Below are 26,893 nucleotides of genomic sequence, written 5' to 3'. Positions count from 1 at the left end.
TTGGAAATCATGGGATTAGATGCATATACAGTGGAGCTTCGTTTAATGAGCAAAAGCCATCCCCAAATCTTACTCGTATTGCGAAACAATCGTTAAGCGAAATAATTTTTTCCATAAGAATTATTCGTTCTATTTCGAAATAAATAAATAAATTTTCAATAATGTAATTTATTATTTAAATTCTTTCTTTTTTTAAAAAGAAAATTGTTTAAGGGCATTTGTCTCTTGCTGCACTTCAAAATTTGACGAAAATGACACACAGTATTTTTAAATGAATTTGTAGCGTGCATAGTTACTGCCTTGTCTTATGATGCTTCTCAGAAGATGCAATAATTTTCCATGCTTTCAGCATTTCCTTTATTTCATTAGAAGGTTGTTGCTTCTATCATTTTTTTCTTCTTTTGACCAAATCTCTTCAGCAGTTTTTTTTTTATGACGCATAATGCACATCTATGAACTCTTCGGTAATTCTGGCTGTGTTCTACCAATTCATGAATGTCTTTGGTGTTCATTCATATTCTTAACCAGAAACAAAATCTCATCGATGAAGGCTTCACAGGTGTTTTCTTAAACCCTTCGGAGTCGTGTTCGCCAATGTTATCCAGCCAAAATTTTTCCCATGCATGATATAAGGATTCTTTTCAAACAAACCCTCAACACAGAGTAATACAAGCCAATTCAGCATGTGACGCCAAAATCTTTTCTCGCCACTCGTTCTGTGAAACATCGTTAAAAGAGGCTTACATTTTTGTGCCGCTCTTTATGCGAATCAATCATTATACGAAGTGCTCATTAATAGAGGTTTGATTGTATTCGGAAACTGTATCTCAATCCAACTTATCTGCTATAACCGCCAGACAGATGGTGTAAAATGCCTATGTCTATATACAGAAAGCTACATGAAAACAGAATAAAACTACAGGTCATTTGTTTTCCGCTTATCTCTAACCAAATTTGAGTTATTACAATATTCCTAGTTATTCTTATAATTTATAATTTAATTAATTAATTTCTAAATCAAGATTCAAAATTTTAATCAAATTTTCATCTTCTGATAACTTATAATTGTTAGAAAAATATTTATATGTAATTGTGGTTGTTTTTTTTTTTTTTTTGGGGGGGGGGGCTTTATAAAACTCGAAACTTGAATAATGCATTTTCATTCTCAAAAAGATTACGCAAAATGTAACATTATAAAATATAATGTGACATCACAGAGCAAAATGTTCGATGATATTAATATGAATATTAAAACAATCACCGAAAAATCACCGCTCTTCTTGCTAGTAAAAGATTAATTAACTGACGCCAGTAGCAAATAAATATATATTGTCATATCTATATTAATCGAAATAGTTCGAACCAGAAATTCACAATAAAAGGATTTTAAATTCGAATAATATTGACAAAAAAATTAAACTTAAAAATAGCAAATGAGCAATCAAAATTTTCTTTAGAAGTCAAATATCAGAATTATTTTTATTTTCAATCTGAACTGATAAATAAATAGGAACAAAAATGTAAAGAGACGTAAAGATTCTTAGCCAACATCAAATGCATCACGAATAAGAATTCAAACTAAGACAAAAGAATTATGGAAGAACGCATAAAATTATGGTTAGTCATTATCAAAGTAACAGGCTTTTTTTTTACAACGCTATTCCCATGGATATTAATTTTAGCCACAAATTTAGAAGAATAAGAAAGCATTAATGGGTGATTTTCAAGGACCCTGTTTGTTTGTTTTTTTTCTTTCTTTGTGCAAAATCGAATTTTTAAAAAATGTAATCCAAATATCGATCAGAAATTGTTACCAAATATTCTCTTCTGTTGCCTTTAAAATGACATATTCAGAGGTGAAATTCTTTAAAAAAAAACTTGTTCTAATGGAAAGAATATAAAAGTATGAGAAAAATTGAATTTATTATTACTATTTTTTAAATTTTGTCTTTCTTAAAAAAAAAAAAACGCATTAACTTGAAAACGATTTCTTTATTGAAGATACAGCTTTGCCTTGCAAACTGTATCATTTTTGGAGTTATTATCTATACTTATAATAAAGCTCAATGTGTGTGTGTGTTGGCGCTCTACAGGCCAGGTCATTTGACATACAGCTATCAAATTTGGTACATGTATACCTTAGAGGTCGGGAATGTGCACCTGGGGTCCCTTTTTTTGAAATTTTAATAAGAATTTTAATTATTAATTAAAAACTAACTTTCCCGCCAAAAAAATCTTCCATTTTTCCCACCGCCAAATAAGTAAAACATCAATTGTTTTTTTCTCCCAACAGTAATGAGGCTAGGGTTAACATTTTTCGACGGATTATTTCAAACGATTCTGTTTATTTTCTTAATGTTTTATGCATTTAAAATTAAACATTGTTAATTAATCCATGTTTCAGATTCATTCTGAAGTACTTTTGAATTAGAATAACACAGAATAAAGGAAATTAAAAATGTCTAATCTGCATAGCATTACCCCAACTGGCGTAGAAAAATTTACGCATTTGTGTTAACGTAACTGGCGAAGAAAATCCACGCATGCGCATTGTTCTGATTGTTGGCATGACAATCAACGGACGATTTAAATTATTTTTAGGTTAGTTGCATGCTTTTGTAAGCAAAATGTATTTATGTTAGTTATATATTTTTTGTATATGCTTATAGTTTTAAGTACATCGTTTTTTAAGTAGTTTTTTTTTAACCTGTTTTCGACCGATTATTTTAAATGATTCATTTTATTTTCTTATTGTTTGATGCATTTAAAATGAAACATTGTTAATGAATCGATCTGTTCTTGATGAATATGAGAAATTTTTGTTGACAAATTCTTGAGATATTACATAAATTAAGAAAGATATTCTTTAGTGACCATAAAGTTTAAACGCTCAGTGACTCTATTATCAGTAATCATATTATTAAAAAAATGCTTTGTTTCAGTAAAAAATATTATTATATTAATTGCAGATTAATCATTTACACTTTAATTTAAAGCATAATTTCTACGAGGGGTAACAGAAAATTAGAGAGATACATATCACGCTATAACTGAAGGCCTTTATAATATTATGAGTGAATTATATGACTATCAAAATTTGAAGTTTTAAAATATTTTGCTGAAGAATCTATTAAAGTTGGAATTGCGTAAAATATTTAATGGTACGACCGGAGTTTTATCCCCTGCTTGGCGAAATTTTTAAAAATCGCAAACAACGGCCTTGCGAAATGTTCAAAAGCAAAGAAGCAGATGTTCAATTATAGTGCATAATAAAGATTGCCAGCTTTGGTGCGTTATCGCAACTTGGCGAAGAAGGGGGTTAAACTCCGGTTCAACCTATTTAATTATTAAAATTTAAACGAACATTAAAATTGGCGAACCGGCTGGTCGCCAAGGGCGGCTAGTAAATAATAAACTAAACTTTATTTAATATATTGTTGAATGGCTGTATAATATTTAGCAATGAAAAATTAAATGGACAAGTTCTCAAAAGATATGCATTGTATTGAACTCCAGAAAAGAAATAAAGATTATAAAAATTCGAAATTATATTTAAATGCTCGAGTTAAATGTGGAATTCTTAGTTTTATTTTTTAATGAAATATTCTAATTTCTTCATTTAAAATCCCAGTAGAATTTTTAAATTTTTGGAAAAATACATAATGTTTAGTTATTGCTTTACTATTCAGCATAAAAAGTAAAGATTTCTTTCAGTATTTTGTTATCCTATTTTATATTTTCGAAGATTGTGATATTGAATGCTAATAATAATAATAATGACAGATTTTATAGTTGAGGAAAATATTCGTTTTCTTTAATAACAATGTATCTCAAATATTTCTGAGAAAGATTGCTATTGTAAAATCTTCGACTCAATATTAAAGTATTTTATCAATGCGAAAGTTTTTCATATTTTTGTATTCAATTAATACTCCAAAAATCACAGTAATTTTTTATCGCATTGAAGCTCCGAGAATTTGAAAATAAAAAGCTTTAGTTATCTAAAATATCTTTTGCTACATGATATTGCTGTCGTCTTAAGTATCAGCTAAGTTGTCCGGCATAATTTAAAAATAAAGAAATAATTTGAAGAATGTGTATGTGATACAAACATCTGATTGATGTTTGGTTATTATTAAACCTACATCATCTGAAACCGTGCTATAACTTTTTGCTGCTTATAATTTACATGATATGTCCTTTTTATTGTTAATGAAAATTATTTCCGGTTATTCGCATTGAAGAGCATTAGTCCAAATTCCAAAAGATCGGTCATTCAGAATACATTTTGATTTTTTTTCCTGCTTAATAGAGATTTGAATAAAAGAAAATAAATGTGATCGTTTTGTCTTTATATGCAGTCTGGCGCCGCGGTTTTTCTCCGTCATCTATCGTTACTCCAAATAAGAAAAGCTGAGTTTAGTTTAGTTATTTCATTATTTTATCTTTAAATGTATATATAAATAATAAATATACTTACAATATACATCAATAATAGATATAGTTTTTTTACTCAGATATATCAAGTTTCGCTTTTCCGGAACGATTCCGGTAATCTGTTTTATAACCCAGATATACGAAAAACGACTTTGCTGAAACAGATAATACTCTTATTGCAACATTTTGAAATTTATACTACCACTAGTTACGCTGTAGTCTAGAAATAAAAACTACTTCTAATACTTTACACATAAATCCGAAAGTTTTAAAATATGGCTTGCTCTTCATAAGAATAAAAACCAAGTTATCTAATATGAGTTTTTCTGTAATTTATCCTGTTTAATACATAAAATAACCCCAACTTAATAATGATGCTTTTATAAGTCTCATTTAAGGGAACGTTTTAATGTTCTCTCATTTTGCTGAAACCGTTTTAATTTTGAAAAATCTTTCAGATAAGAGGTTACAAGAAATTTAATTTTCTTTTAAATATAAAGAATTGATACTTTAATTTTGTCCCCCTGGCAGATGCGTTTAGGGCATGTGCCCTGCCTATCTTATTCTAGTTACGCCACTTTTCTCATTAGACAATAAAATATTGCATTTTAAAAAATATACTCTTGAATAGGATTTCTACATTTTGCAATTCGATTTATTTCCATTTTTAAAATTAAAATCAAAATGTTATTATTTGTGTTTCATTAAATATATTTTTTATATTTCGGTTTACTAAAATATATCTTTAATTCATTTTCAATTTGTAACCTTAAATTGATACATTTCTATTTCTAATATTACTAAAAAAACGTACCATGTTATTAGAATTTTTTAATGAATCTTGGATTTCCATTACAATCATGCATATTTAAACACATATGAAGCATTATTTAGATAATTATTATTATTTATTTATTTATTTTTGCTTTATTGTTTATTTAAAAATAAAAAATATCCAGATGGTTTGAAAAAACAAAAATACTCTCTTGTATTATATACCAGCGACTTTTGGTGACTAGTTGGTATGCCGGAATTAATAGTTACTAAAAATCTCAAATAACACTTCTGTGTAACAAAATATTAATGACTTCCTCAGCAAAATATCTTTAACTTCAAATTTTGATTAACCTAAAACTCATATTATTTTAGAAGTCTTGCACCACTCTATTCATTTTGCTATGAATTTCACTAATTCTCTCTATATTTTTATAGAGAATACATCCAATTACATCAGAAAAACTGCGTACGCTTTTAAAACATTTATCTTTTTCAATGATTCTGAAACTAAACTTGTACTGTAAACGAAACAAAAATTTTATCGTTATACATAAACGTGTCCAATGTGGGAAAATAAGCCGAATTTTCCTATTTTCATCATCAGTGGAAAAAGTGCAAGTTTGAGATGTTTTTAGCAACAACGAAAAAGTTTTGAATTTCACTTCAATAACGAAATATTTTGTTGTAAATAACTTAAAATATTTTTTTAAATTTATTAATAATAGGAAACATTTTATGACCAAAAAATCCTAATCGTAAAAAAAGAAGAAAAACTGAATTTTAAGATGATGTGACTTCATAAGAGTCCACATTTTAGACGCAAAATCTGTATACCAAATCTTATCTCGTAAGCTCTTTGCATTTTAGCTATCAAATCCACTTGTACTCGAACAACCAGCCAGACAAACTTTTTATGAACGGTTTTGTTCCAAATTTCATCTGATCTCAAAAATTTCAGCCATTTATCTTAAAGTTCAACCATCTGGCTTTTTGAATTTTCATGTTCTCAGAGAGATAGACATAACGCCAAAAATGTGTTTTTCGTTCTCAAAGGGATCTGCAACATGGAGAATCAACAAAATCTAGAGTTAATTTTTTTTATTTATTATTTTTACCCGATTGCAATATTTTCTCTATAATTCGTATACGAGAAAGTAAAAATAATCATATATTTCAGAACATAATTATCTACTCTAATGCGGAAACATTTTTGCCTTTTCACGAGAGTTTTTGTTGATTTAATTTGTTTATTTATTTCAATACGTATAATCATATCCCGATATTTGTTCATAATTCAGAGAATATACTTTCTAAGGTTTTTATTTTCTCGCATACGGAGAACATAAAAGGTATTATAATTTTCAAAAAATTCGAACTCGAGATTTTGTCAATCTCTAGTGTTAGATCCCCCCCTCCTCCCCTCCGAAAAAGAACATACTCTTTCTGTGAATACAATAACTCTCAAACGCTTTGAGGTAAACGGTTCATATGTGTTACATGGAATTACGAATAAATTTGTAGATTTCTATCAAATTTTGAAAAATATGCATTCGGATGAAATATATCTGTCCTGCTGTTCCAATACAATTGAATTCAATACCTACAAAATTTAGAGTTTGGTAGATAAAATTTTGTGCAGAGGTTTAACCTTTAATATATAGATACTTATCAAATTTTGAACAAAATTCGCCAAACGGTTGACCGTCTATCTGTCTGTTCTTTCGCATACTTGTAAACGTAATCGGTATCTATCTTGTGATTACTACTGTCACACTTTGTGTCAAATATTGGTGTCGATAGGATGAGAAAAAAATCGTCCAAAATGCATAATCTTTTGATAGTAAAATGACAGATTCATGCCAAATATCTATATTTAGAGAATCTTATGCATATCTCCATTAATATCCGAGAAATTTCAACCCCGAATTTTGACTTCTTCTAATTTCAAAAAATTCTGTTGACATTTTTGAAAAAACTGAAGTACCTATTACCTTTATTATTTTTAATTTAGTGATCAACTAATTTACTAATAAGATGGCAGTTACCTTTGTAAAGTGTGCAATATTCATTATATAAAGAACAATTTTTAATATAATTCTGTATTTTTTATGAAAAAAACATAAGTTTTGTTATTTAATTTTTTTTTTTTTTTTTTTTTTTTTGCAAATGAGCCTCATTATTTTGGAGCTTTTGTTAGTTTGGAGGCCCTTCGGCTTCATGCCTGTCGAATTACTTTGAGTATGCTGTAATAAAAATTATAAAAAAAGACACCCATTTTAGATTTAACCTATGAACTGGTCCTTGTATTAAACTCATAATAACGATTTATTTTGAAAATATCATACTACTGTCTTAAAGGTATTTTTTTTATATTATGTCTACTTGTTAATCAGTCTATTTATCTGTTTGCAACACGATAACTCAAAAACGTTTTGAATTATATAAATCAAAAGTTTTATATGAATTTTAAGACAAAATTTGTAGATTTCTATCAAGTTTTGAACAAAATTTAAACAATGGCTGAATGCTTGAGTACAAATGAACTCGATAATTGCAAAACGCAAAGAGCTATGTACCTTAAATTTAGGTTTAACATCTAAAATATAGATTCGCATCAAATTTTAAACCAAGGCTATTAAATGATTGACTGTTCATACTTCGCATGTATGTAAACGCGATAGTTCGTAAACATACTGACTGATATCAATGAAATTCAGTATGTTGTTTATAACTGCAGTTCCGTGACAAATTTTGATGTTAATACACATGTGCATTCAATTAAATTGCTAGTTAACGCTAAAGATCTGTATTTTGTAACTATCGTTCACCAACACTTTGCAAGGTATTCTCGAAGCATTATCAAAATCCGCAATTTTATGTGGAGAAAGTGAAAAATTAATTGAAGAGAATGCGAGAATGTTTCGAGAAGCCCATTTGTCTTGTTTTTGTCAAACGATTGAAAGGAATTTCAAAACATTATCTTAGATTATAAGGAATTTATTTTTGCCTTCCAGCTTTTCGAAAAGAATTTTGTGCAGTACTGGGAATTTAATTGTAATATTTGGATGAAATTCTGGGAAAATTTGGAATCTAGCATTGAATAAAATAAAAGAAGTTTTATAATTTTAAAATGCTTCAAATGCTGTATCAGAACTTGTAATTTGGATATGATTTAAAGGGACTACTGACTTATGCTATTGTCGATCCTTTGAGAAACTAAACTCCCGAAATAAATTTCATATGAGATGAAAAAAAAGGCAAAAAAGATATTTTTTAGAAACAGTTCAGCGGAGATTGAGAATAAGATTTCAAATTTTATGACTCTGTTGAATTTATAAATTGTTTCATTCAGTTATAAAATGTATAACATTTTTGAATAATAGAGTTTGAATGATTCTTGAACTGAACTGAAATCAAGAAAGCCATTCTTAACAAGTAAACAAAACATTGCAAAGCATACAATCAATCTTGTTCTTATTTTAAATTTTGGTTTGAAATTCGATATTCTGTATTATATGGTATTGTGACATTTCTTTCAACATTTGGAAAATGGCCGCAATATCTATGATAAAGGATTATGGAAGTGACAGCGATGTTTCCGCTGACGATGCAACTGAAATCCCAGATAGTACCAAAAGCATTATAGAACTTAAAAGTAAATTCAATATAAATGCTGCTCCTTTGGTTGAATATAAGGTTCGTATATGCATATGGATTATTTTTACTATTTTTCCATTTTATAATGCGATGAAACTTAAATATAACGTATAGGATCGAAAATTGTTTCTGTTTATAGTATTACTCTTAAATTATTATTGTTTTGTATTTTTATGCAGTAATTAAAGTTTATATGAATATACTTTATTACGATTTATTAAAATTAAACTTATGAAATTAAATAACTATGCACATTTTATCAATAAAATATTTATTGCTTAAATAGATTGAATATATGCTTATTGTCAGTGAAAGACTTATTTTACATTGTTTGTCTATAATTGTTTTGTTACAAGTGAACTATGAGACTAATATGACTTTTAACTTTAAATATCATTTAATATATATGTATTCATTTAATTGTTACAATATTTTATTTACAAGAATAATTCTAATCGAACAAACCTGAATAATAGTGACCAGATTCAATATATTTCTTTTGTGAAATTGAAAATAGTATTTTTAGTTTACTATGCAAATTTATGATTCCATTAAAATATTGAATTTTGAAAAATTACCTATTTTTGTTTCTAATTTTGGCATTATTATTCTAAAACTTGATGATAATTCATTCTTCAATTTCTCTCAACAAATTATTTTATATTTTGAATTATTACTGTGGCCAGCTAATTTGTTAGATACAAGGCAAACACACAATTTTGTTTTGTTATTTGAGTTTTAAGAAAGATTCTACTGATTGAATGCTAGTGAAGCTTTTTGTATGGGACTTGTATATAAACCAAACCACAATGATCAATCATCAGAAAAATTATGAAGATTACACTCTAATAGGGTCATTCATAATTAATGATTGTCTATGGCATGCAGTTAGTTCTAAAGTTTGCCAATATCATTCAGTTGATATTCGTGATTGCAATTTCGGAACAAAAGTTCAATACCAGTATTCAGTATTTTTTAGATCTTAATTCCGTGATACCAGTTTTAATACCGGTAGTAGAAATTTTTGTAAAAGAAAGAACACACAAGTGTTTCTTTGTTTTATTTGCCAATTTTATTGGACAGTGTAAATATCACAAAAAATAATGTTTGTAACTTATAAATTATAACATTATATAAAGAATCACAAAAAACATAAATTAATAATCTTATTTATTTAAATCACAAAAAAGTGTAAATATAACTATTCAGTCTGTGGTACTATTACAAATTTTTGAAATGTTATCTTAAGAAACAAAATGCATAAATTGTACTGTCATTAAGCCTGGAACGTAATTTTGTGCAAAAATTACCAGCTGTCAAAAATACTCTTTTGGCATCTATGCTAGATGGTGGTATTGTTAGCAATGCGCGATATACTTTTTCGAAATATTTATCTCTTAATCTCTCATCTTCAAATTAATCGATTTCTCGTCCAATGGTTTTGGATATAGCTGATTTCTGTATTGTATTTCGGTTTGTTGAAATTTTTTTTGTTAATTCTAATTTTTGTTCAAGAGACAATTCCTTTTCACTATCGACATTAATGTCACCATAAGCTTCGATAACTGTGCCAAATTCTTCTGAATGTAAATAGGTTTGTGGGTAAAAAATTTTAAGAAAATTTACTATAAACTAAATCAGATTTGAATTTTTAGTCTCTTTTCTTCATTTTCATTTTTAAAATTATTATAACTATGTAAATACCATACCAATAATTATATTATGTAATACCATACCAATATAATTATGTAATACCATAAGACATTTTCTATTTCGGTATGCCTTTCTTCTATGCGATTTTTTAATGTAACATACAATTCTTTAGATAGTGATATGTGCTGCTCTTTCAGCAACATGAAATTTATTGTTGCATTAGCTGTTAATAAATTAGAATCTCTCAGACATAATCCCTCAACAGCCAGTTTTATTGGAAGTAGAGCTGATACAGTTCTGTATATTAAGTCGATTTCACTATCTGAAAAATGAATTTGCAGGTTTAAGTTGATTATTGCTTTTTGGATTGGATTTCTCAGTTTCAAAAAAAATTAGGATTAAACTCCATCATTAGAATTAAACTGTTCCAATGTGTTTAAGAATCTAATATTAATATTTTATTTGTTTATTTTCTGTTTTATTTTATTTATTATCTGTTTATTTTCTGTTATCTGTTTTATTTTCAGTTAGTATATATTTTTGTAATATGGCATTTTTTGTAGGGGAATGTTTAAATATCTTAACAATTTTTCGAACTTTATAAATTATAGGAAACAATTCTTGATGGGTTAATATTTCATCCTCTTTAGCAATATCTTCTTGAACAATTACATTGTCATTATCCTCATTGTCAATATCACTCTCACTCTATTCAAAGTCGGAATCTGAAGTTTCTATATCCACAGTATTTGGATTCTTCTGTTCTTTATTTCTTTGGTATAATACATCCATTACTCCTAATTGAATTCTATATGACCTTGGATTCCCCCTATTAGATACATTTTAGTTGAATTTTTTTCATGTGTATGTGAGTGTTGTGTTATTTCTGACAGCATTTTATTTTAACTCAAAATTTCTTATTGATATGTGTAGCCAAAAGTGATAAAAAAGTTTTCAGGAATGGTATGAAGAAAATTTTGCATAATATCATTAAATATTGTGACCAAGAAGCAGAAAACAGGGAATTTACATATTCCTGAAAAAATTTAATAACATATAAAAAGAAGCCTCTTAATATAAAAAATATCATTATTATTTTGTAAAAAAGTAATTACCAAATTTGAAAAACAGAATTTTTATTTATTCTTCATAATTTAATAATTATGTCCCTTATATTAAATAAAAATTGCTCTGAAATATTTTACTATGCATTAATACTTTTTTCCTTCTGTATTACTTATTATCTGTAATGTTTACGTCTCATAAAACTGCGAGTCTTCATTGTTAAATCTAACCATCTCCTCCTTTCATCTTTCCTCTCACCTCTATTTTGTCGAATTAAACCCATCTTAACGCATGCACAAAAGCAAGGAGGGTTTTACAGTCCATTGTCAAACAGTATTTTATTGCTTCTCTTGATTGTATGATGCAACTTCATATTCAGTCTAATTGATTTCGCCCGTTAGGGACACATATAAACAAAAACGTATATTTTGCTATGTTGGCGATCCCTGAACAAATAGTGGAGATAATTTTTAAAAAAATCTAGTAAATACCTAAAAAACGGTATTTAAACTTGTGATTACTGATATTACAAAATTGTACAAATGGCTCAAAATACTGGTATTCGGTATACCTATATTGCAATCCCTAGTTGATATCCATATATCTTTTATATTTACTTTGTAACTCTGTAAAAAAAAAAAAAATATTAATTTATTGTGGCATGTCTTAGATTGAAATTATTAAAAATTTTCTATAACAATGAATTCAGTTGATATACATATATCTTTTGTATTTACTTTGTAATTTTATAAAAATATATATTCATTTATTGTGGAAATGCCTTAAATTGAAATTATTAAAAAATTTCTATTACAATTAAAATTACTAGTGGAATTTATCCTTTCATGTCTTTTATAATAACATTAACTTGAGGTTAAGTAGAAATTAAATTTGATTTTTACAATAGGAGAATTTTTAAAACAAATAAAAAATGGTATGCATGTATCTAACCAATTAATTTATTTTTAAACTACATGAAGTCATTTAATTTCTTTTTGCATACTAGTTAACAGATTTTTTATAAAAATATGTAGACATATTTAGATGAAATTTTACTTTCATGTATTTTAAAACAGAGATATTTAAATGAAACCATTCATTAATATGATATGCATGTTGTAAAGAGGTGAAATATAATATCTGAAAGTCAATACATAGTGATGTCTTTTTATATATATTTTTTTCATCAGTTGAAGTTTTAAGATGTGGTGGGTATCTGAATTTTTAAATGATTTTTTTTTTATTAATATACAAAATACAGCATGCTTGTTTCTAATGTTTAATTGAATTGATATTTATTTTTTAGGAGAAATTTGACAAAGCACTCTGTGTTGATCCTCTGAGCCGAACAATAAGTTATAATCCAAAATATGAAGAATTGTATGCTCCAGTAGTAAGTAAATCCTGTGATTTGAAATTGCTTTCAGGAAAAACAGTGAAAATTCACATAATTATGTTATACATGTTCAGTTGGTTAAAAAATAATTTGTTTTGTTTATAAAAAATATTATGTTTCTGTTTGATGGTATATATACATGTACACGCACATACTCGTGTTGCTTAATTATTTTGATTAGAGAGATTTATCTCCGATAATTTTCAAATATCATTTTTTCAATTTAACATAAATTCTTTGTATTCCTATCCCTCCTTTCATATTATAATGTATTGTTGGTTATAATTTTGTTTTTGTATATTTTTTAACATTAAATTTAACAAAATTAAATTTGGTAAAAATTGCTCTAACCCATGTTTATTACCTCTGAGAAATAATTGGTTATTTATAAAATACATTATCTATGGATTGTTCTTCTTTAAGATAAAGAATAAGTATTGATGAACATTAATAATAAAAGCTCACAATAAATAACAAATTGAAGAATCAAATAAATAATGTAGATACAGTTGCCCACTTTTTGAATAAAAAGCTATTGGAAATCTGAGTCACAAACAGAGGTTCAAAATTAGCTATAGAAAGCAAGAAACTATTTAAATATTTTTTTTTATTTTTAAATAAAGATTAAGAGGTAGTAAGAGAACTATCCAGTATTTTTTCCCCCATTTGACTTTCTCATACAGTAACACAATATAGTGTATCAGTGCATCCTGGAAACAGCTATTTTGATTATTTTTTTTAAAAGGTCAAAATCCTTTCATGCTAAACTAAGTTTTTATAATATATTTAATCTTATATTTTGATTCCTTTTTTGGCATGCCATCAATCAATGGTGCTATTATGCACGAGCATTTTGTTTGAATGTAATTCTTCCTTTTTTTTCTTCAGTTATTTAGCTAATTTTTTCTTTTTACATTGCCAATGAAACTCTTACACTATAACATTCTTACTACTTTTAAGATGTAAACACACACACACACACACACACACAATTACGTTATATCTTCCTTCTAATATTATGAAAAACTTCTGCAGAGACTTATATTACTTGTTCTTGAACACTTTCATCAATAGATCTATTTGTATTTTCCCCTAATTATGAAAATTTATTAAACAGATATTGTGAATGAATAAAAGTTTCTATTCCAAAATCAACCCTGAGATTATCTAATTTTTAAAGTCTGTAGTATTTAAATGAACTGATTTTTTTATTTTTAAGAATTGTGAATTTATTGATATGCTTTGACTTGCATTGTAACAAAGCAAACAATTTTCACTTAACATTTCCAGGTCTCTGTTACTATAATAAATTGATCTGTTCAAAGTAATTTTAATCCTGTAATTTTAGGTCATATTGTGATTTCTTTGGATCAGTTATAAATCATTATTATTGTTATTTAATTAATTATTAAGTTATTGTTAATCATTATTTAGATTCCAAGTTGCTTTCTCCTTAGAAAAACCTTTAGAAATAAAAGCATCTGAAGATATATATCTGTATAGATTCTGTAATGCCTTTTCAGTTTTTCTCATTTTCAATAGAGATATTTTTGATTTTTTTTTTAGTACTCTATTTTGCTTTTGAAACTATTTTATTCTAATCTTTGACTTATTTTTCATGAAGTACTTGCTTGTTGAATATCAATGTTTATGAATAAATTTTCTTCATTTCTTTAAAAAATCAGCATTCTTCTGCTAAGCTTACGCACCGTCATCATCAACAATATGTTAATTTTGAGATAAATTTGATTTTACATCCAAACCTAAATCAATTTCATACATATAAAAAATATTCCTATAGATTTCTTTTAACAAAAAGTCTTTATGGCAGCATGAGGTAAAATATATGTTAAAGAAGTGAAGAAATGAATATCATTTATTACAAAAACACAAATGTTTTTAAATACAAGAACTGTAAGTGTTTTTTTGCTACCATCTCTATTTATTTATACTCCTTCCGATCAACCATATTCAAATGTCTGTGAAATAAAAGATAAATAGTGCAGAGAAGAATTTCAAGTCATTGAAGTCCATAGTATTTTTCAGTTCTTAAAATTATCATAGTCTGTCTTTCCAGGTGTATACATTTATAGTTTCCATATAATAAGCAAAAATAAATAATATTTATTCTCCACATTCATAATGTATAATTAGGAATAAATCTATAAATAAATAAAAAAAAAATGGAAGAATAAGCAAAGGAAGTTTGAATGTTCGAAATTTATTTGGAGTCAAAATAAACACTTGTATTTTTCTAGTATTAGTCTAAGAAAGAAAATGAAATATACATATTGAATGTCTTTTTTTCTTCCACTTGGTACAGATCTACAGTTTTAGTAATAAGATCACATACATTCTTTTTTTTTTTTTTTTTTTTTCTTTTTCATAAAGTTTTGAATTACTATATTCACTTACCTACTGATAGACAGACTAACAAATATTTCATTCAAAATAGGATACTTTTCTATGATTCTGGTGTTAAAAAACTGAAGCATCATATTATTAATTAGTATGCAAGAGCTGGCTACTATATTTTTGAGATTTCATAATTACTTCAAATGGACAAAAAGATTGAAATCCATCAAAAGGAAGTTTTTCTTTCAGATATTGATTTAAAAATTATTTATCTGTCAAACTCATTTCATAATTCCAAAAAAATAGATTTTTCAAATACAGAAGCCTATAGATTCATCAAAATTTCAAGATTGAATAGATTTTGAAAATGTTCTTTCCTTTGTATTTAAAAGAAGTGACAAAAGGAATAGCTTTCTTGAATATTCTTAATATCTCTTTTGCACCATCTAGTGATTCTTCTAGTGGAGTAGATAACATTTTGATATTGGGCCTCTTAACTGCAGCAGTATTAGACAAATCAGCTTTTTAGCTGAAACTGTAGAGAGGGGGATTTTTGCATACTGGAGGATAAGAATTATATCAAAAGGTTTTCATTATTGATTTATGATATGAATACATTCTTAAGTTCAGACATTCATTTGTTTATTTGCATTGTACTGAATATGAGTGACACTATGTTATTGACATTTTTTTTTTTAAATAAATGTTATTAGTGTTTATTTTTACTTAATTATTTAAAAATAATTCTCTTGAAAAGAGAAACGTTATTAACATTTTAATTTGTTATACATTGATTGTTTTCTGTTTTGCTGTATAATTAACACTTATATTTAAAATGTTGCTTTAAGACTGAAGCTTAGGCATATTCGATTTGTATATGTATATATTTAGGTATATTTGCTAAGTGTTTATATATTTTTTATATCTTTATAGCTTTTTTTTTTAAAAAAAAATCAATAAGTTATAATTTTTATTTCCATTATTAGATTTTTGTTTTATTCATTGTTCAAAATATCATTCCATATCCAGAATTAGATTTAATTGCAAAGCATGATTTAATTATTTTCATCTGGTAAAATTGTGGTAAAAATAAATAGAAACTCTCATTTTTAAAAAATAATTGTTGTTTTTTTATACTTTGTTTTAATGTAAATTTAAGAACATAGTACACAAAAAATTATGTTAAATACAATGTTTTAAACTTATATTTTATAGGCAGGACCTGAAAACCCTTTCAAAACTCAACAACAGAAAGCAGATAAGAATACTCTAGCTGGTTTTGTTGAACCTGCAAATATAAGTGATTTTCATTTTGAATGTCAACGTAGAACTTTTGCAAGTTATGGTAAGTTTCTCCAAATGAAAATGACTGCCAATTTGTTTAAAAAATGACTCAATGTTTTACAGTGATGTCTTTTCTTTAAGTTTTTAAATATTTTTATTATCATTGTTAATGTTATAAAATGCTATATCTGGGAAATCTTTAAACTTTCCAGTTTTTCATATTATCTAAAGTATAACTATTAACTTTTTGTCTTGTTAAAACCAGATTAAAAATATATTATCAAAACAAACAAATTAAATATCCAACTATTGACTATCATTTTAGTTTATTTGTACAAATATTTTAATATATTGCTTAACTACACGCTTTGCAGTAACAATGCAGATTAAATTAGAATGCAATAAGAATTTCAATTTGTGGCCTGATTATTTTCAATTATTTGAAGTTAAACTTGTGTGTATTTTGTATGCAGCTTATGCAAACAATTATGTTTTTTCTTTTATATAGCCATAAAAATGTTAAAATTTCCACCAAATCTTTTTTCCTTAGAAATATATTTTCATTCAATTTCTTCTTTAAAAATAAATAAATAAATGCATATATAAAAGGATTATTCAGTTGATTCTGATTATCTGGGCTGAATCTCCAAGAGTGAAAATGATACTTAAAAGTCAATGAATAATTTAAACACTTGGAATTTAAACTAATACATTTTTCAATGATGTTTGTCTGTTAAAGTAGTCAAACTGAACAAATATCGCTACATGAGTGAAATTTGTGTTGATCATTTAAATAAATTATTGATTTTACCTTACATAAGATATTTAAAAACTAAATATTATGTAATTTTTCAATCTTTCTTTTATTTAGGTTATGCTGTTGATCCTAGTTTGAATGATGCAGAAAAAACAAAAGATAAACTTATTACATCTGATCCTGCGAAAGAAGATTCTGAAACTGTTGAAGACAGTAATAAACTTTCTTTCTTTCTTTTTTTGCTTGGTAAAATAAATAGCGCATATGATGTGATTAATATATTTTTAAATTCTAATACAAATTTAATTGAAGATAAATTCAGTTTAATATAAGTTTAGTCTGTCTGAAACTAGTATGCTTAATTTTTCATATAATTTAACAATGCTTTTTATAAATGATAAATTTACTTATTTTGATTTGTTTTCAAATTTCTAATTACTTTGTGTATTCAATGTATCTTTGCAAGATCTGTAGAAACCTGCTGCAATTTGATATATTCAGGATATGAATACTAGGCATTCTGGAATATTGTGAATTAAACATGTTTAATATATAACCACTCTATGTTAGAATTTTAAAAATTAAATAGTTATAATTATGGATAATTTAGAAAAATTTATTATTGATGTAATGAAATTTTCCTATATCCAAACTTTTTTTTTTTTTTTTTTGCCTATGTTACTTACAATACTGCCATTTCAGCAATATTTTGTTAGTGATTTCATGAATATCGCAGGAAGATATTCAACAATAAAAGTTATGACTTGATTTTTTTAAAATCAATAAAAGTGTCCGTTATCAAAATAACAAACATATTTAAAGCAGTTCATTGAATAAGATCGTTCATTTGATGAGTTTCTTAAATTTTGAAGCAATGTCCCTCTGATTAGCTCCAAAGAATATTTTAAAAAATAAATGCTTCAACTGAGTGTGTGTGTTTTCTCTTTTGCTTCTAACAAACTTAACCATTTCTTAGCTTCAGGATTTTTTTTTTTTTATTTATTTATTTATGAAAATTAGGAATTGTTAAAGCATTTTCCATTTCTTTGTTAAAATATATAAATATGTTTTATGTCATTTTTTAAAGCTTAAGATTATTATATATAATCTTATAATATATATATTAGTTATAAAGCAGGTCTTTATTAATGTTAAACTTAAAAAAAAAAAAAGGGGCATTTACAAGGAGCAATAAGAAATTTTTAAAGCAATAAGAAGAAATAAGATAATTTTTTTTATAGTCTAGCCATTTCTGAATACTGTTAATTTTTTCTATTAAAAATTAGTTTACAAAACTCATTTAGAACATGGCATTGTTTTATCAATTTTATGATGGTAGCCATTTTGGAATGCTTTCGTTCTTAACTTTATAAGATTAGAAATAAAATTATTAAATATTGTAAGTTAATGCAAGAGGAAACTTACACTTTCTATCCCAGTCATAATGAAATCTTTGTTACTACATATATAAAAATCAAATACAAAATTTTTTCATAATGCTAAGATTCTACATCAATATTGTTTTTTGAAATAATGTATCCATTTAAATGAACTAGTGATTTCTTAATTTTAAGAAATGTTGAACAAGATTACAATTCTTTATTTTATAAATGTTGGCTTAATTTTTTGACATTGATAGTTTTTAACAGTTTTGTGATCATTTTTATATTTTTGTTAAAACCAAAAAAGACTAAATTTGTTTTACAGTTGAAGACATTATTCATTAAAATTTAAAGAATACATATATAAAATATGTAGATTTATGTATGCATGCATACATGTAAAAAGATGCATAATTTTTTTAAATTCAAGTATTTTTCTTAATTTTGCAGCAGTTTCTCACTATTAAATAAATAATAAATTTTATCAAAATTAAGGGTATCTTCTCTTTTGTTGTGGCAAAACTTGATGCATTATTTTATGCATAAATATATATTTCATAGTAATTGTTGTTTTTTTAGAAGTTACTGTGTTTGATAAAGTAAAAGAAAGGGATGGTGATAAACGGAAACGAAAAAAGAATGCAGATGCATCAGATATAGATGGTTTTCTTGGACCTTGGGGTGGTTATATTGATGAAAAAAGAGTTATGAGGCCATCTGAGGTAAAAGATATAACAATATTTAGTCTCCTTTTATTTTACTTAATATAATACAATTTTTTTTTTAAATTTCTCCATAGTAGTTTTATCTTTTCTAAAATATTTCCTTAAATTTTTGTATAGGAAGAACAGGAAGAATTAGAAGAAATTTTAGCAAAAAGACAAAAACGTGGAAAAGTTACAGAGGACAAAGCAATGGACGAAAAATCGATACTTCACAGTATGTTTATATTCATTTACTCATAATAATTTAAGAAATGTTTGTAAAATAATTTTAACTAAAAAAAAACTTTTAATATATTTAATAATAACTTTTAATATATTTAATATAATATATGAATTTTTAAAAAAAATACAGATTCTATTTATCTTTAAAATGTGAATACTCTCAAATTTAATATTTCTAAATAAAGTTAGTATTTTGTATTAAATTGAAATTATATTTAATTAAAACAATCTTATAGATGCTCTACTGATTATATTTATTTACAAATGTTTCCTGCAATAATTAAAAAAAAAAATGGACAAAATTTGCAGTATCTTAACATGTTTTCTAGGAATATTTTTAACTGGGACTTTTTAATTTATTCTAGTCAAAGATGCATATGATTATCAAGGAAGATCATTTCTTCATGTTCCTCAAGATGTTGGTGTCAATCTTAAATCAGAAGATCCACCAGAAAAATGTTTTATCCCCAAGAAACTTCTCCATACTTGGTCAGGTCATACAAAAGGCATTTCAGCTATCAAATGGTTTCCCAAGTCAGCTCACTTGTTGTTATCTTGTAGTATGGATTGCAGAGTAAAGGTACTTAACTTTAAGTATTTCTTGTTTATGTAGAAGATCCATTTTGAATCTATTCCTTCTGCAATTTTTTTTTTTTAAATTCATGCACAAAAATATTGTCAATTATAAGAAAATATGTTTTTGTATGTTATAGAAGTGGAATATATATCTGTTTAAGACTTATAATAAGTCTTATTTACTATCCTTAAAAATGCCAATGATTAATATCTTATTAGCTGCTATCAGAAAATTTAACTGAAACCAATAACTTTTAGAAAAGTGTAATAATTCTTAATTACTAAAAACTAAAAAAATTACTTAATCTTTTTTTATATATATGACATCCTCTCCTAAGATGTTGATATTATCTTCATTCATTTTACAGCTTTGGGAAGTCTATAATGAAAGGAGATGCATCAGAACTTACATTGGTCATAAACAAGCTGTTAGAGATATATGCTTTAATAATGCTGGAACTCAATTTTTATCTGCTGGCTATGACAGAGATGTAAAATTGTGGGATACAGAAACAGGTATGTTAAATTTTTGTGCTTTTATTTTTAAATTCCACTTTCTCTTCCAAAGTAATGATACTGTTTTAGTCATGGTAAATTATTAATTTCTTTTACAGGAAAATGCTTAGGACAATTTTCAAATAGAAAAATTCCTTATTGTGTGAAATTTAATCCAGATGATGATAAACAGCATCTTTTTGTTGCTGGTACATCTGATAAAAAAATAGTTTGTGTAAGTCAGTTTTTCTCTTTGTATATGTCCTTTTTTAATTACAAAAAATTAATCTTGCATCTAAAAACATCTTATGATTTAATTTACATAAATCATAGTTGTAAAGTTTATTTATCCCCTTCAATACTTTTGCATAAATTCTACAATTTTATATAAGTGTAAATTCATGTGTTGGTAGACTTTATTTCAACTTCATGCTTTTAATAAATTGCTCAAATTTTCAAAGAGTTTACATTAATAGTTATTCTATCTGCTGAGAATGCTATTTGGGGGGAAAAAAAGTTCCATGATATAATCTCATTTTTTCTGGAATATTAAAATATTTATCCTAGGAAATCATCATTAATGTACAATTTTGTTATATATGTTCAGTTATTCTTAAAAAGATTGTTAATTTTTTATAAAATGAGATGTTTTTTACTATCTTATTTCAGTGGGACATCAATTCAAATGAAATTGTACAAGAGTATGATCGTCACTTAGGAGCAGTAAACACTATAACTTTCGTTGACGAGAATCGTCGTTTTGTTTCAACATCTGATGATAAAAGTTTGCGTGTCTGGGAATGGGACATACCTGTTGATATGAAGTATATTGCAGACCCAACCATGCACTCAATGCCAGCTGTCACTTTATCACCCAATGGTATGAATTGATTACATTTTTTTAAAGAAAATATCATGATAATTAAAATTGTAATGTAGAATAATTCTGTATATTCCTTACTTATAATTTGCCCCATTTTGTTTCCTAATGATTAAGTTCCTTTTCTTTGTAAAAAATTTTAAAAAAATCCTATAAGAAGCTTTATTATTTTTATTGAATATTTTATCATATTATTTAAATTGTATCAACAAATCCACTAGTCACTTTTCAACACCAAAAAGTATAAAATAATTTTCTAAGTATTACTAGCTAAATAAAAAATATTATATAAGCATCAGTGTGAAAAGTTAAAAAAATAATATCATTGTCTTTTATAAAAATAAGAGAGGAAATTATCAAAATTTGGAAAAATATTTCTTCTTTAACTAATTTTTTGTTTTGTTTTGAATTTATAGGAAAATGGTTAGCATGTCAGTCCATGGATAACAAAATAATGGTTTTCTCAGCTTTAAACAGATTCAAGTTGAACAGGAAGAAAACATTTACAGGACACATGGTAATAATTTATATTTCTACTTTGAATTTTAAATGACAATATAAAATATTCTATTATTCTGGAGAAGCAATAGCATCACAAATTACTATGACTACTAATGAGACATACATTATCTAATCAGTTTTAAGATTAATTAAAATAATGTTTAGATTATGGAACTGTTATGTTTTAGCCTCATGTCTTAAAAATACTTGCAGAAAATTATTAGTTAAAACTGTTAAAAGGTCGATTATTAATGAAATCTTTTCACTTATGAAAATCATGATGGAAAATAACTTCCAGTCCTATCACTCATATTTAATAAAATATTCTTGACAAACTATCATTTTAAGATGGTGGATATCTTAAATTTTGAGAAAATTTTATGAAATTCAGAATATATGTGTAATATACTGCATGTTTGCTTATAATATGTAAAGTTTTCAGCCAAATTATCTGAAACTTAACAAAATGTATGAGAATAAACTAGCATAGTATTGTATTGAATATAAATGCCGTGGAAATTACTCATATGCAAGACAGCACATTTCTATGCCAGATATATAGACCAAGAGAAATATTGGCATTACATAAAGTTGAATTTCAATTGATTCCTATGCGTTGAAAGTTTTTCACAAACTGGTATTTTTTAAACAGTTATTAGCATATTTTGAATCTTCATACAATTATAAAGATAAAATACTATTATTTATAAATTTAATATATAATAAAAATCATCCATCTCTTTGATTTGCTTAGCCTACAGATATATTATTTACCAATAAGAAGTGGAGCAGTTTTTGTTACAATGACACACTGGCCTCTGAGGAAGATTGTTCCGTAGTTTGTGGAATATTTCTGCAATGTGTTATTTTTTGTGAAAGCAAACTAGTAAATTCTGTCAATGACATGCATTTCAAATTCAACATTCTAATTAAATTCACATGTTTAATTTCTCAAAACTGGATTTCTTAGTGAGCCTAAATCTATAGTCTACAAAAATTTGTAAAATATCATATAAAATTTTTACATAAATTTGTCTTTAAAAATTTGGTTAAAAGCTCTGCATTTTATAATAAAAAAAAACCCCTTTTATATCATTATAAATATACATTCTATTCAGCCAAAATTATCCAGATATTTATAATCATATAGTATAATATTCCTATTGAACTTCTTAAAGTCTATGATTTCAAAGGCTTAATTATGATTAAATTTAAAAAAAAAATTAGAATCTTAATTTATAACAAAACCATTAAGCATATATATTACTTAAAATTTAGATAATTATATAGAGAGAAATATGAATTTAAAGATAATTTTCTTTTTCAGGTGGCTGGATATGCTTGTAGCTTAGACTTTTCTCCTGATATGAGGTATGTATGCTTTACATTATTAATTATTAATAAAGTTAACAAAAGCATTGAATTTTTGAGCATTAAAAACATATTTCCTCATATTAGTTATTAAAATAATCTATTAAATTTATAATTTTTTTGCAGTGATCACATATTTTATACATATAAGATAAATGATTAATAGGATTAATTATGAACTTTTTTGCTGTTCTAAAATATGTGTTGTTAAGTTGATAGTTATTGGCCTGAGTTCAAGTAAAAATATGTTTTTACCTTTCAGTTATATTGTATCAGGAGATGCTGATGGAAAAGTATATATATGGGACTGGAAAACAACAAAACTGTTCAGTAAATTTAAAGCACATGATAATGTCTGCTCCAGTGTTCTTTGGCATCCACATGAAACATCAAAAGTTGTTTCAGCTGGATGGGATGGTACTATGAAGTTATGGGACTGAAATGAGCAAATACTTTATATGAAAATGTACAAATGTGTAAATAAATTCTATTATCATTTAAAAGCTATATTTACTATTTCTGCAAGGATAAATTTTAAAAAAAATCCATACTAAGCAAATAAAAGAAATGCTTTCTTAAACCCATTTCTTAATATAAGGTATCCACTCTAATAGTGATACAATAGCTAATTTCTAAAACATTGAAAAATAGATGTATGTTAGAGGAAATGCTGTAAATAATGTTACAAATTTAATTGTGTTGATAAAAAACTTTTAAAACAATCTAGACTTTGTAATTTTTTTTAGAAAAGTTTCTCACATCTGATTTATTAATAAAATTTTCTTGATGTACTACTATTTTAAACAAAACTTTCAATATTTCTAGAATTAAAACTGGTTGAATTACGAAGCTTTAAATTTTATTATTTTAGACCAACCAACAGTCACCTGTAGGAAACTGGGCATTGATTGATTAGGCAGTCAGTGAAATAAAATAATACAGCTTAATAACTGAATCAGTTTTTGCTGCAAAAATGTAAGAACATTTTTTTCTTTTGTATGTAAAATACTGGGATGTCAAGAAAATTGTATTAATTATGAAAGGGAATTGTATAAAAAAAATGAAATATTATTTTCTCAAAAGTATAGTACTCTTTTAAATATATGTTAACAATTTAAACAAGTTCAAAATGACGTAAAAAAACTGTATTTGATGTTATCTATCTCCAACGTTTTAGAAATTATCTTTTGGGCCATGCTGGTGTAAGGCACCCAATATATTTTAAAACTGTAAACAAACACAGAAGCTTGTGTTAACAATTCTAGTTGCAATCTTTTTCAGAACAATTTCTTTCACCCTTTGCTGTGACATTTTTTTAAATACATCTATTACAAAGTTAATTTAATTTATTTTTTATTGTGAGAATAACAACAAAACTTATACATTTATTCTTAAAATCAAATACAACATCCACACATTACACAAAATAATTTGGTAATAACTTTTAAAATTCACAAATATAATGAAATTCCGTATGTATATTTTGGAAGAACATAAAATTCAGTAAAAAGATAAAAGAACTAAAATCAATTGAAGAAAGGATATCAAAACAAAACTTACGTTACATATGTTTCTGAATTACCAGCACTATGGTTAAGTATATCCAAGGAAATGACTTATAGCTGAAACAAATGCAAATCAGTATTCTTTAATAAAATTCTAATTATTTAGGTTAATTGAGACCAGGTTCAGTTAATTGACAAAAAATAAAGTTCTTAAAAAGAAAAACACAAATATGCTTATAATGTATCAATTTAATGACAACAAAAGCAATGTAATTTACATTTTGTATTCTTATATATTGAATTAAAGTGTCAATGCTTCAATATATCAATCAAAACCAGTTGCTTTCCTGTCTTAATAAGTTTAAGTTGAAAATTTTTGTTTACTCAAAGTGATCCAGATGGTTGAAATTAAAATAATAGGAATTGTACTGTATAATCTCAGAGGAACATTCTTAAAACTTTCTGAATAAACTTATCTAGATACATACAGAAGAAAGTAAATAATTATAAAAATGGAATACAGTTTTTTTTTTTTTTTGGCAAATTTAATTATTCCAAATTGGAATGACTCACTAAACTTTATTGCTTACTGTAATTGAAGAGTATAATGAAAGTAATGTTTATTTTCATAACCAAAATTTTTCTACTGCATTCCATTTTCAATCTAAAACAATTAAAAACAGTCCAGCATTTTTTTCAACATAAGGATCCAACACAAATAAGGATCATATTTTGAGTTTAGCAAACTGTTGGAAGGATTGTCATTACTGTTATGCTGGAATATATAACTATAGCACAAAGAATAAAAGCATAGTTAAAATATATTTGTGGGAGATCTGAAATAATTTTTTTTCTTATTAGATTAATCCCCATTATATGAGTAAGAATAATTCAACAGAAGTTAATTTTTTAGCCACAGTGCTGTTTATGTTTTATTTATTATAAATGAACATTATAATTTAAAAAATAATTAATGCCATTAATTAATTATAAGAAATAACTTACAGAATAAGGTCTTTTTATCAGAAATTAATTCTAAATAGTAAACTCTCATATAAAGCTATAAACATGTTTCAGGTAATTAATAAATATGAAATATATGGGACATGTATTATGAAATGAACTTATACAAGTTAAACATGCCTAATTTGTAACTGCTTACATTGCTGTAAGATATTACTTTTACAGCTGTCAGTTGTATTGATCAAATATAAACAATAGGTAAGTGTGTACATTTGCTTTTCTAATAAAAATGTTGATATCCCATCTTCTAGATTATATGGGAATGTTTTATCACTTGATAATTAGTACAATGCTTTCATCATTGTTATATTAATTCAATTATATGAGAGTTCACTATATACTTCAAATTAATAACAGGACTATTTTCTTTTATTGTAAACATAAAATTATACTTTAAAAACAATTTTTTTCAATGACATTGTTATTTCTACTTAACCTGGAAAAAGTTCATGCTAGAAGTTTTTAAGAAGTTAATGATTCAACAAATTCTCAATCATATTTCTCCTATTAATTTCTCTTGTTACTCTAAAGCCTTCTTTTAAAGGAAAATAACTGAAGAATAATTATTAAAGTTATTGATAATTATTAAAGATTCCATATGTATGATAATTTATGTAATGACTTATATTGGCTATACATGTAGGATAAAACTATTATATTAATTTGTAGGATATACGACAAGTACTTTCACTTATAAGTTGCCTTTATAAGAATGACATTATTTAATAAAATAATTCAAAATTATTTAATGATCAAACATAATTTAAACTTCTAAACTGATAGAATGTGTATACAATTTGAAAAACACTTTAACTTCTTTGAATTAAAATCA

At 25.7% G+C, this 26,893-nt stretch overlaps 1 protein-coding gene across 1 annotated transcript; it reads left to right on the top strand.

Annotated features, from left to right (window-relative positions):
• Window positions 1-8,641: 8,641 nt before the first annotated feature.
• LOC129968888 (pre-mRNA-processing factor 17-like) lies at window positions 8,642-24,255 on the top strand. Its single transcript, XM_056083220.1, has 13 exons — window positions 8,642-8,910; window positions 12,896-12,982; window positions 16,556-16,685; window positions 17,496-17,594; window positions 19,343-19,485; window positions 19,606-19,702; window positions 20,076-20,290; window positions 20,655-20,802; window positions 20,901-21,016; window positions 21,451-21,661; window positions 22,078-22,178; window positions 23,490-23,533; window positions 23,796-24,255. The coding sequence occupies exons 1-13, from the start codon at window positions 8,764-8,766 to the stop codon at window positions 23,971-23,973; spliced, it is 1,716 nt and encodes a 571-aa protein (XP_055939195.1). The 5' UTR covers window positions 8,642-8,763; the 3' UTR covers window positions 23,974-24,255.
• The last annotated feature ends 2,638 nt before the right edge of the window (window positions 24,256-26,893 follow it).

Source organism: Argiope bruennichi, chromosome 5 (genome assembly GCF_947563725.1).
Source record: "Argiope bruennichi chromosome 5, qqArgBrue1.1, whole genome shotgun sequence".
Lineage (NCBI taxonomy): Eukaryota > Metazoa > Arthropoda > Arachnida > Araneae > Araneidae > Argiope > Argiope bruennichi.
Note: the sequence above shows the minus strand (reverse complement) of the source record. Positions and strands in the feature narration are given on the sequence as shown.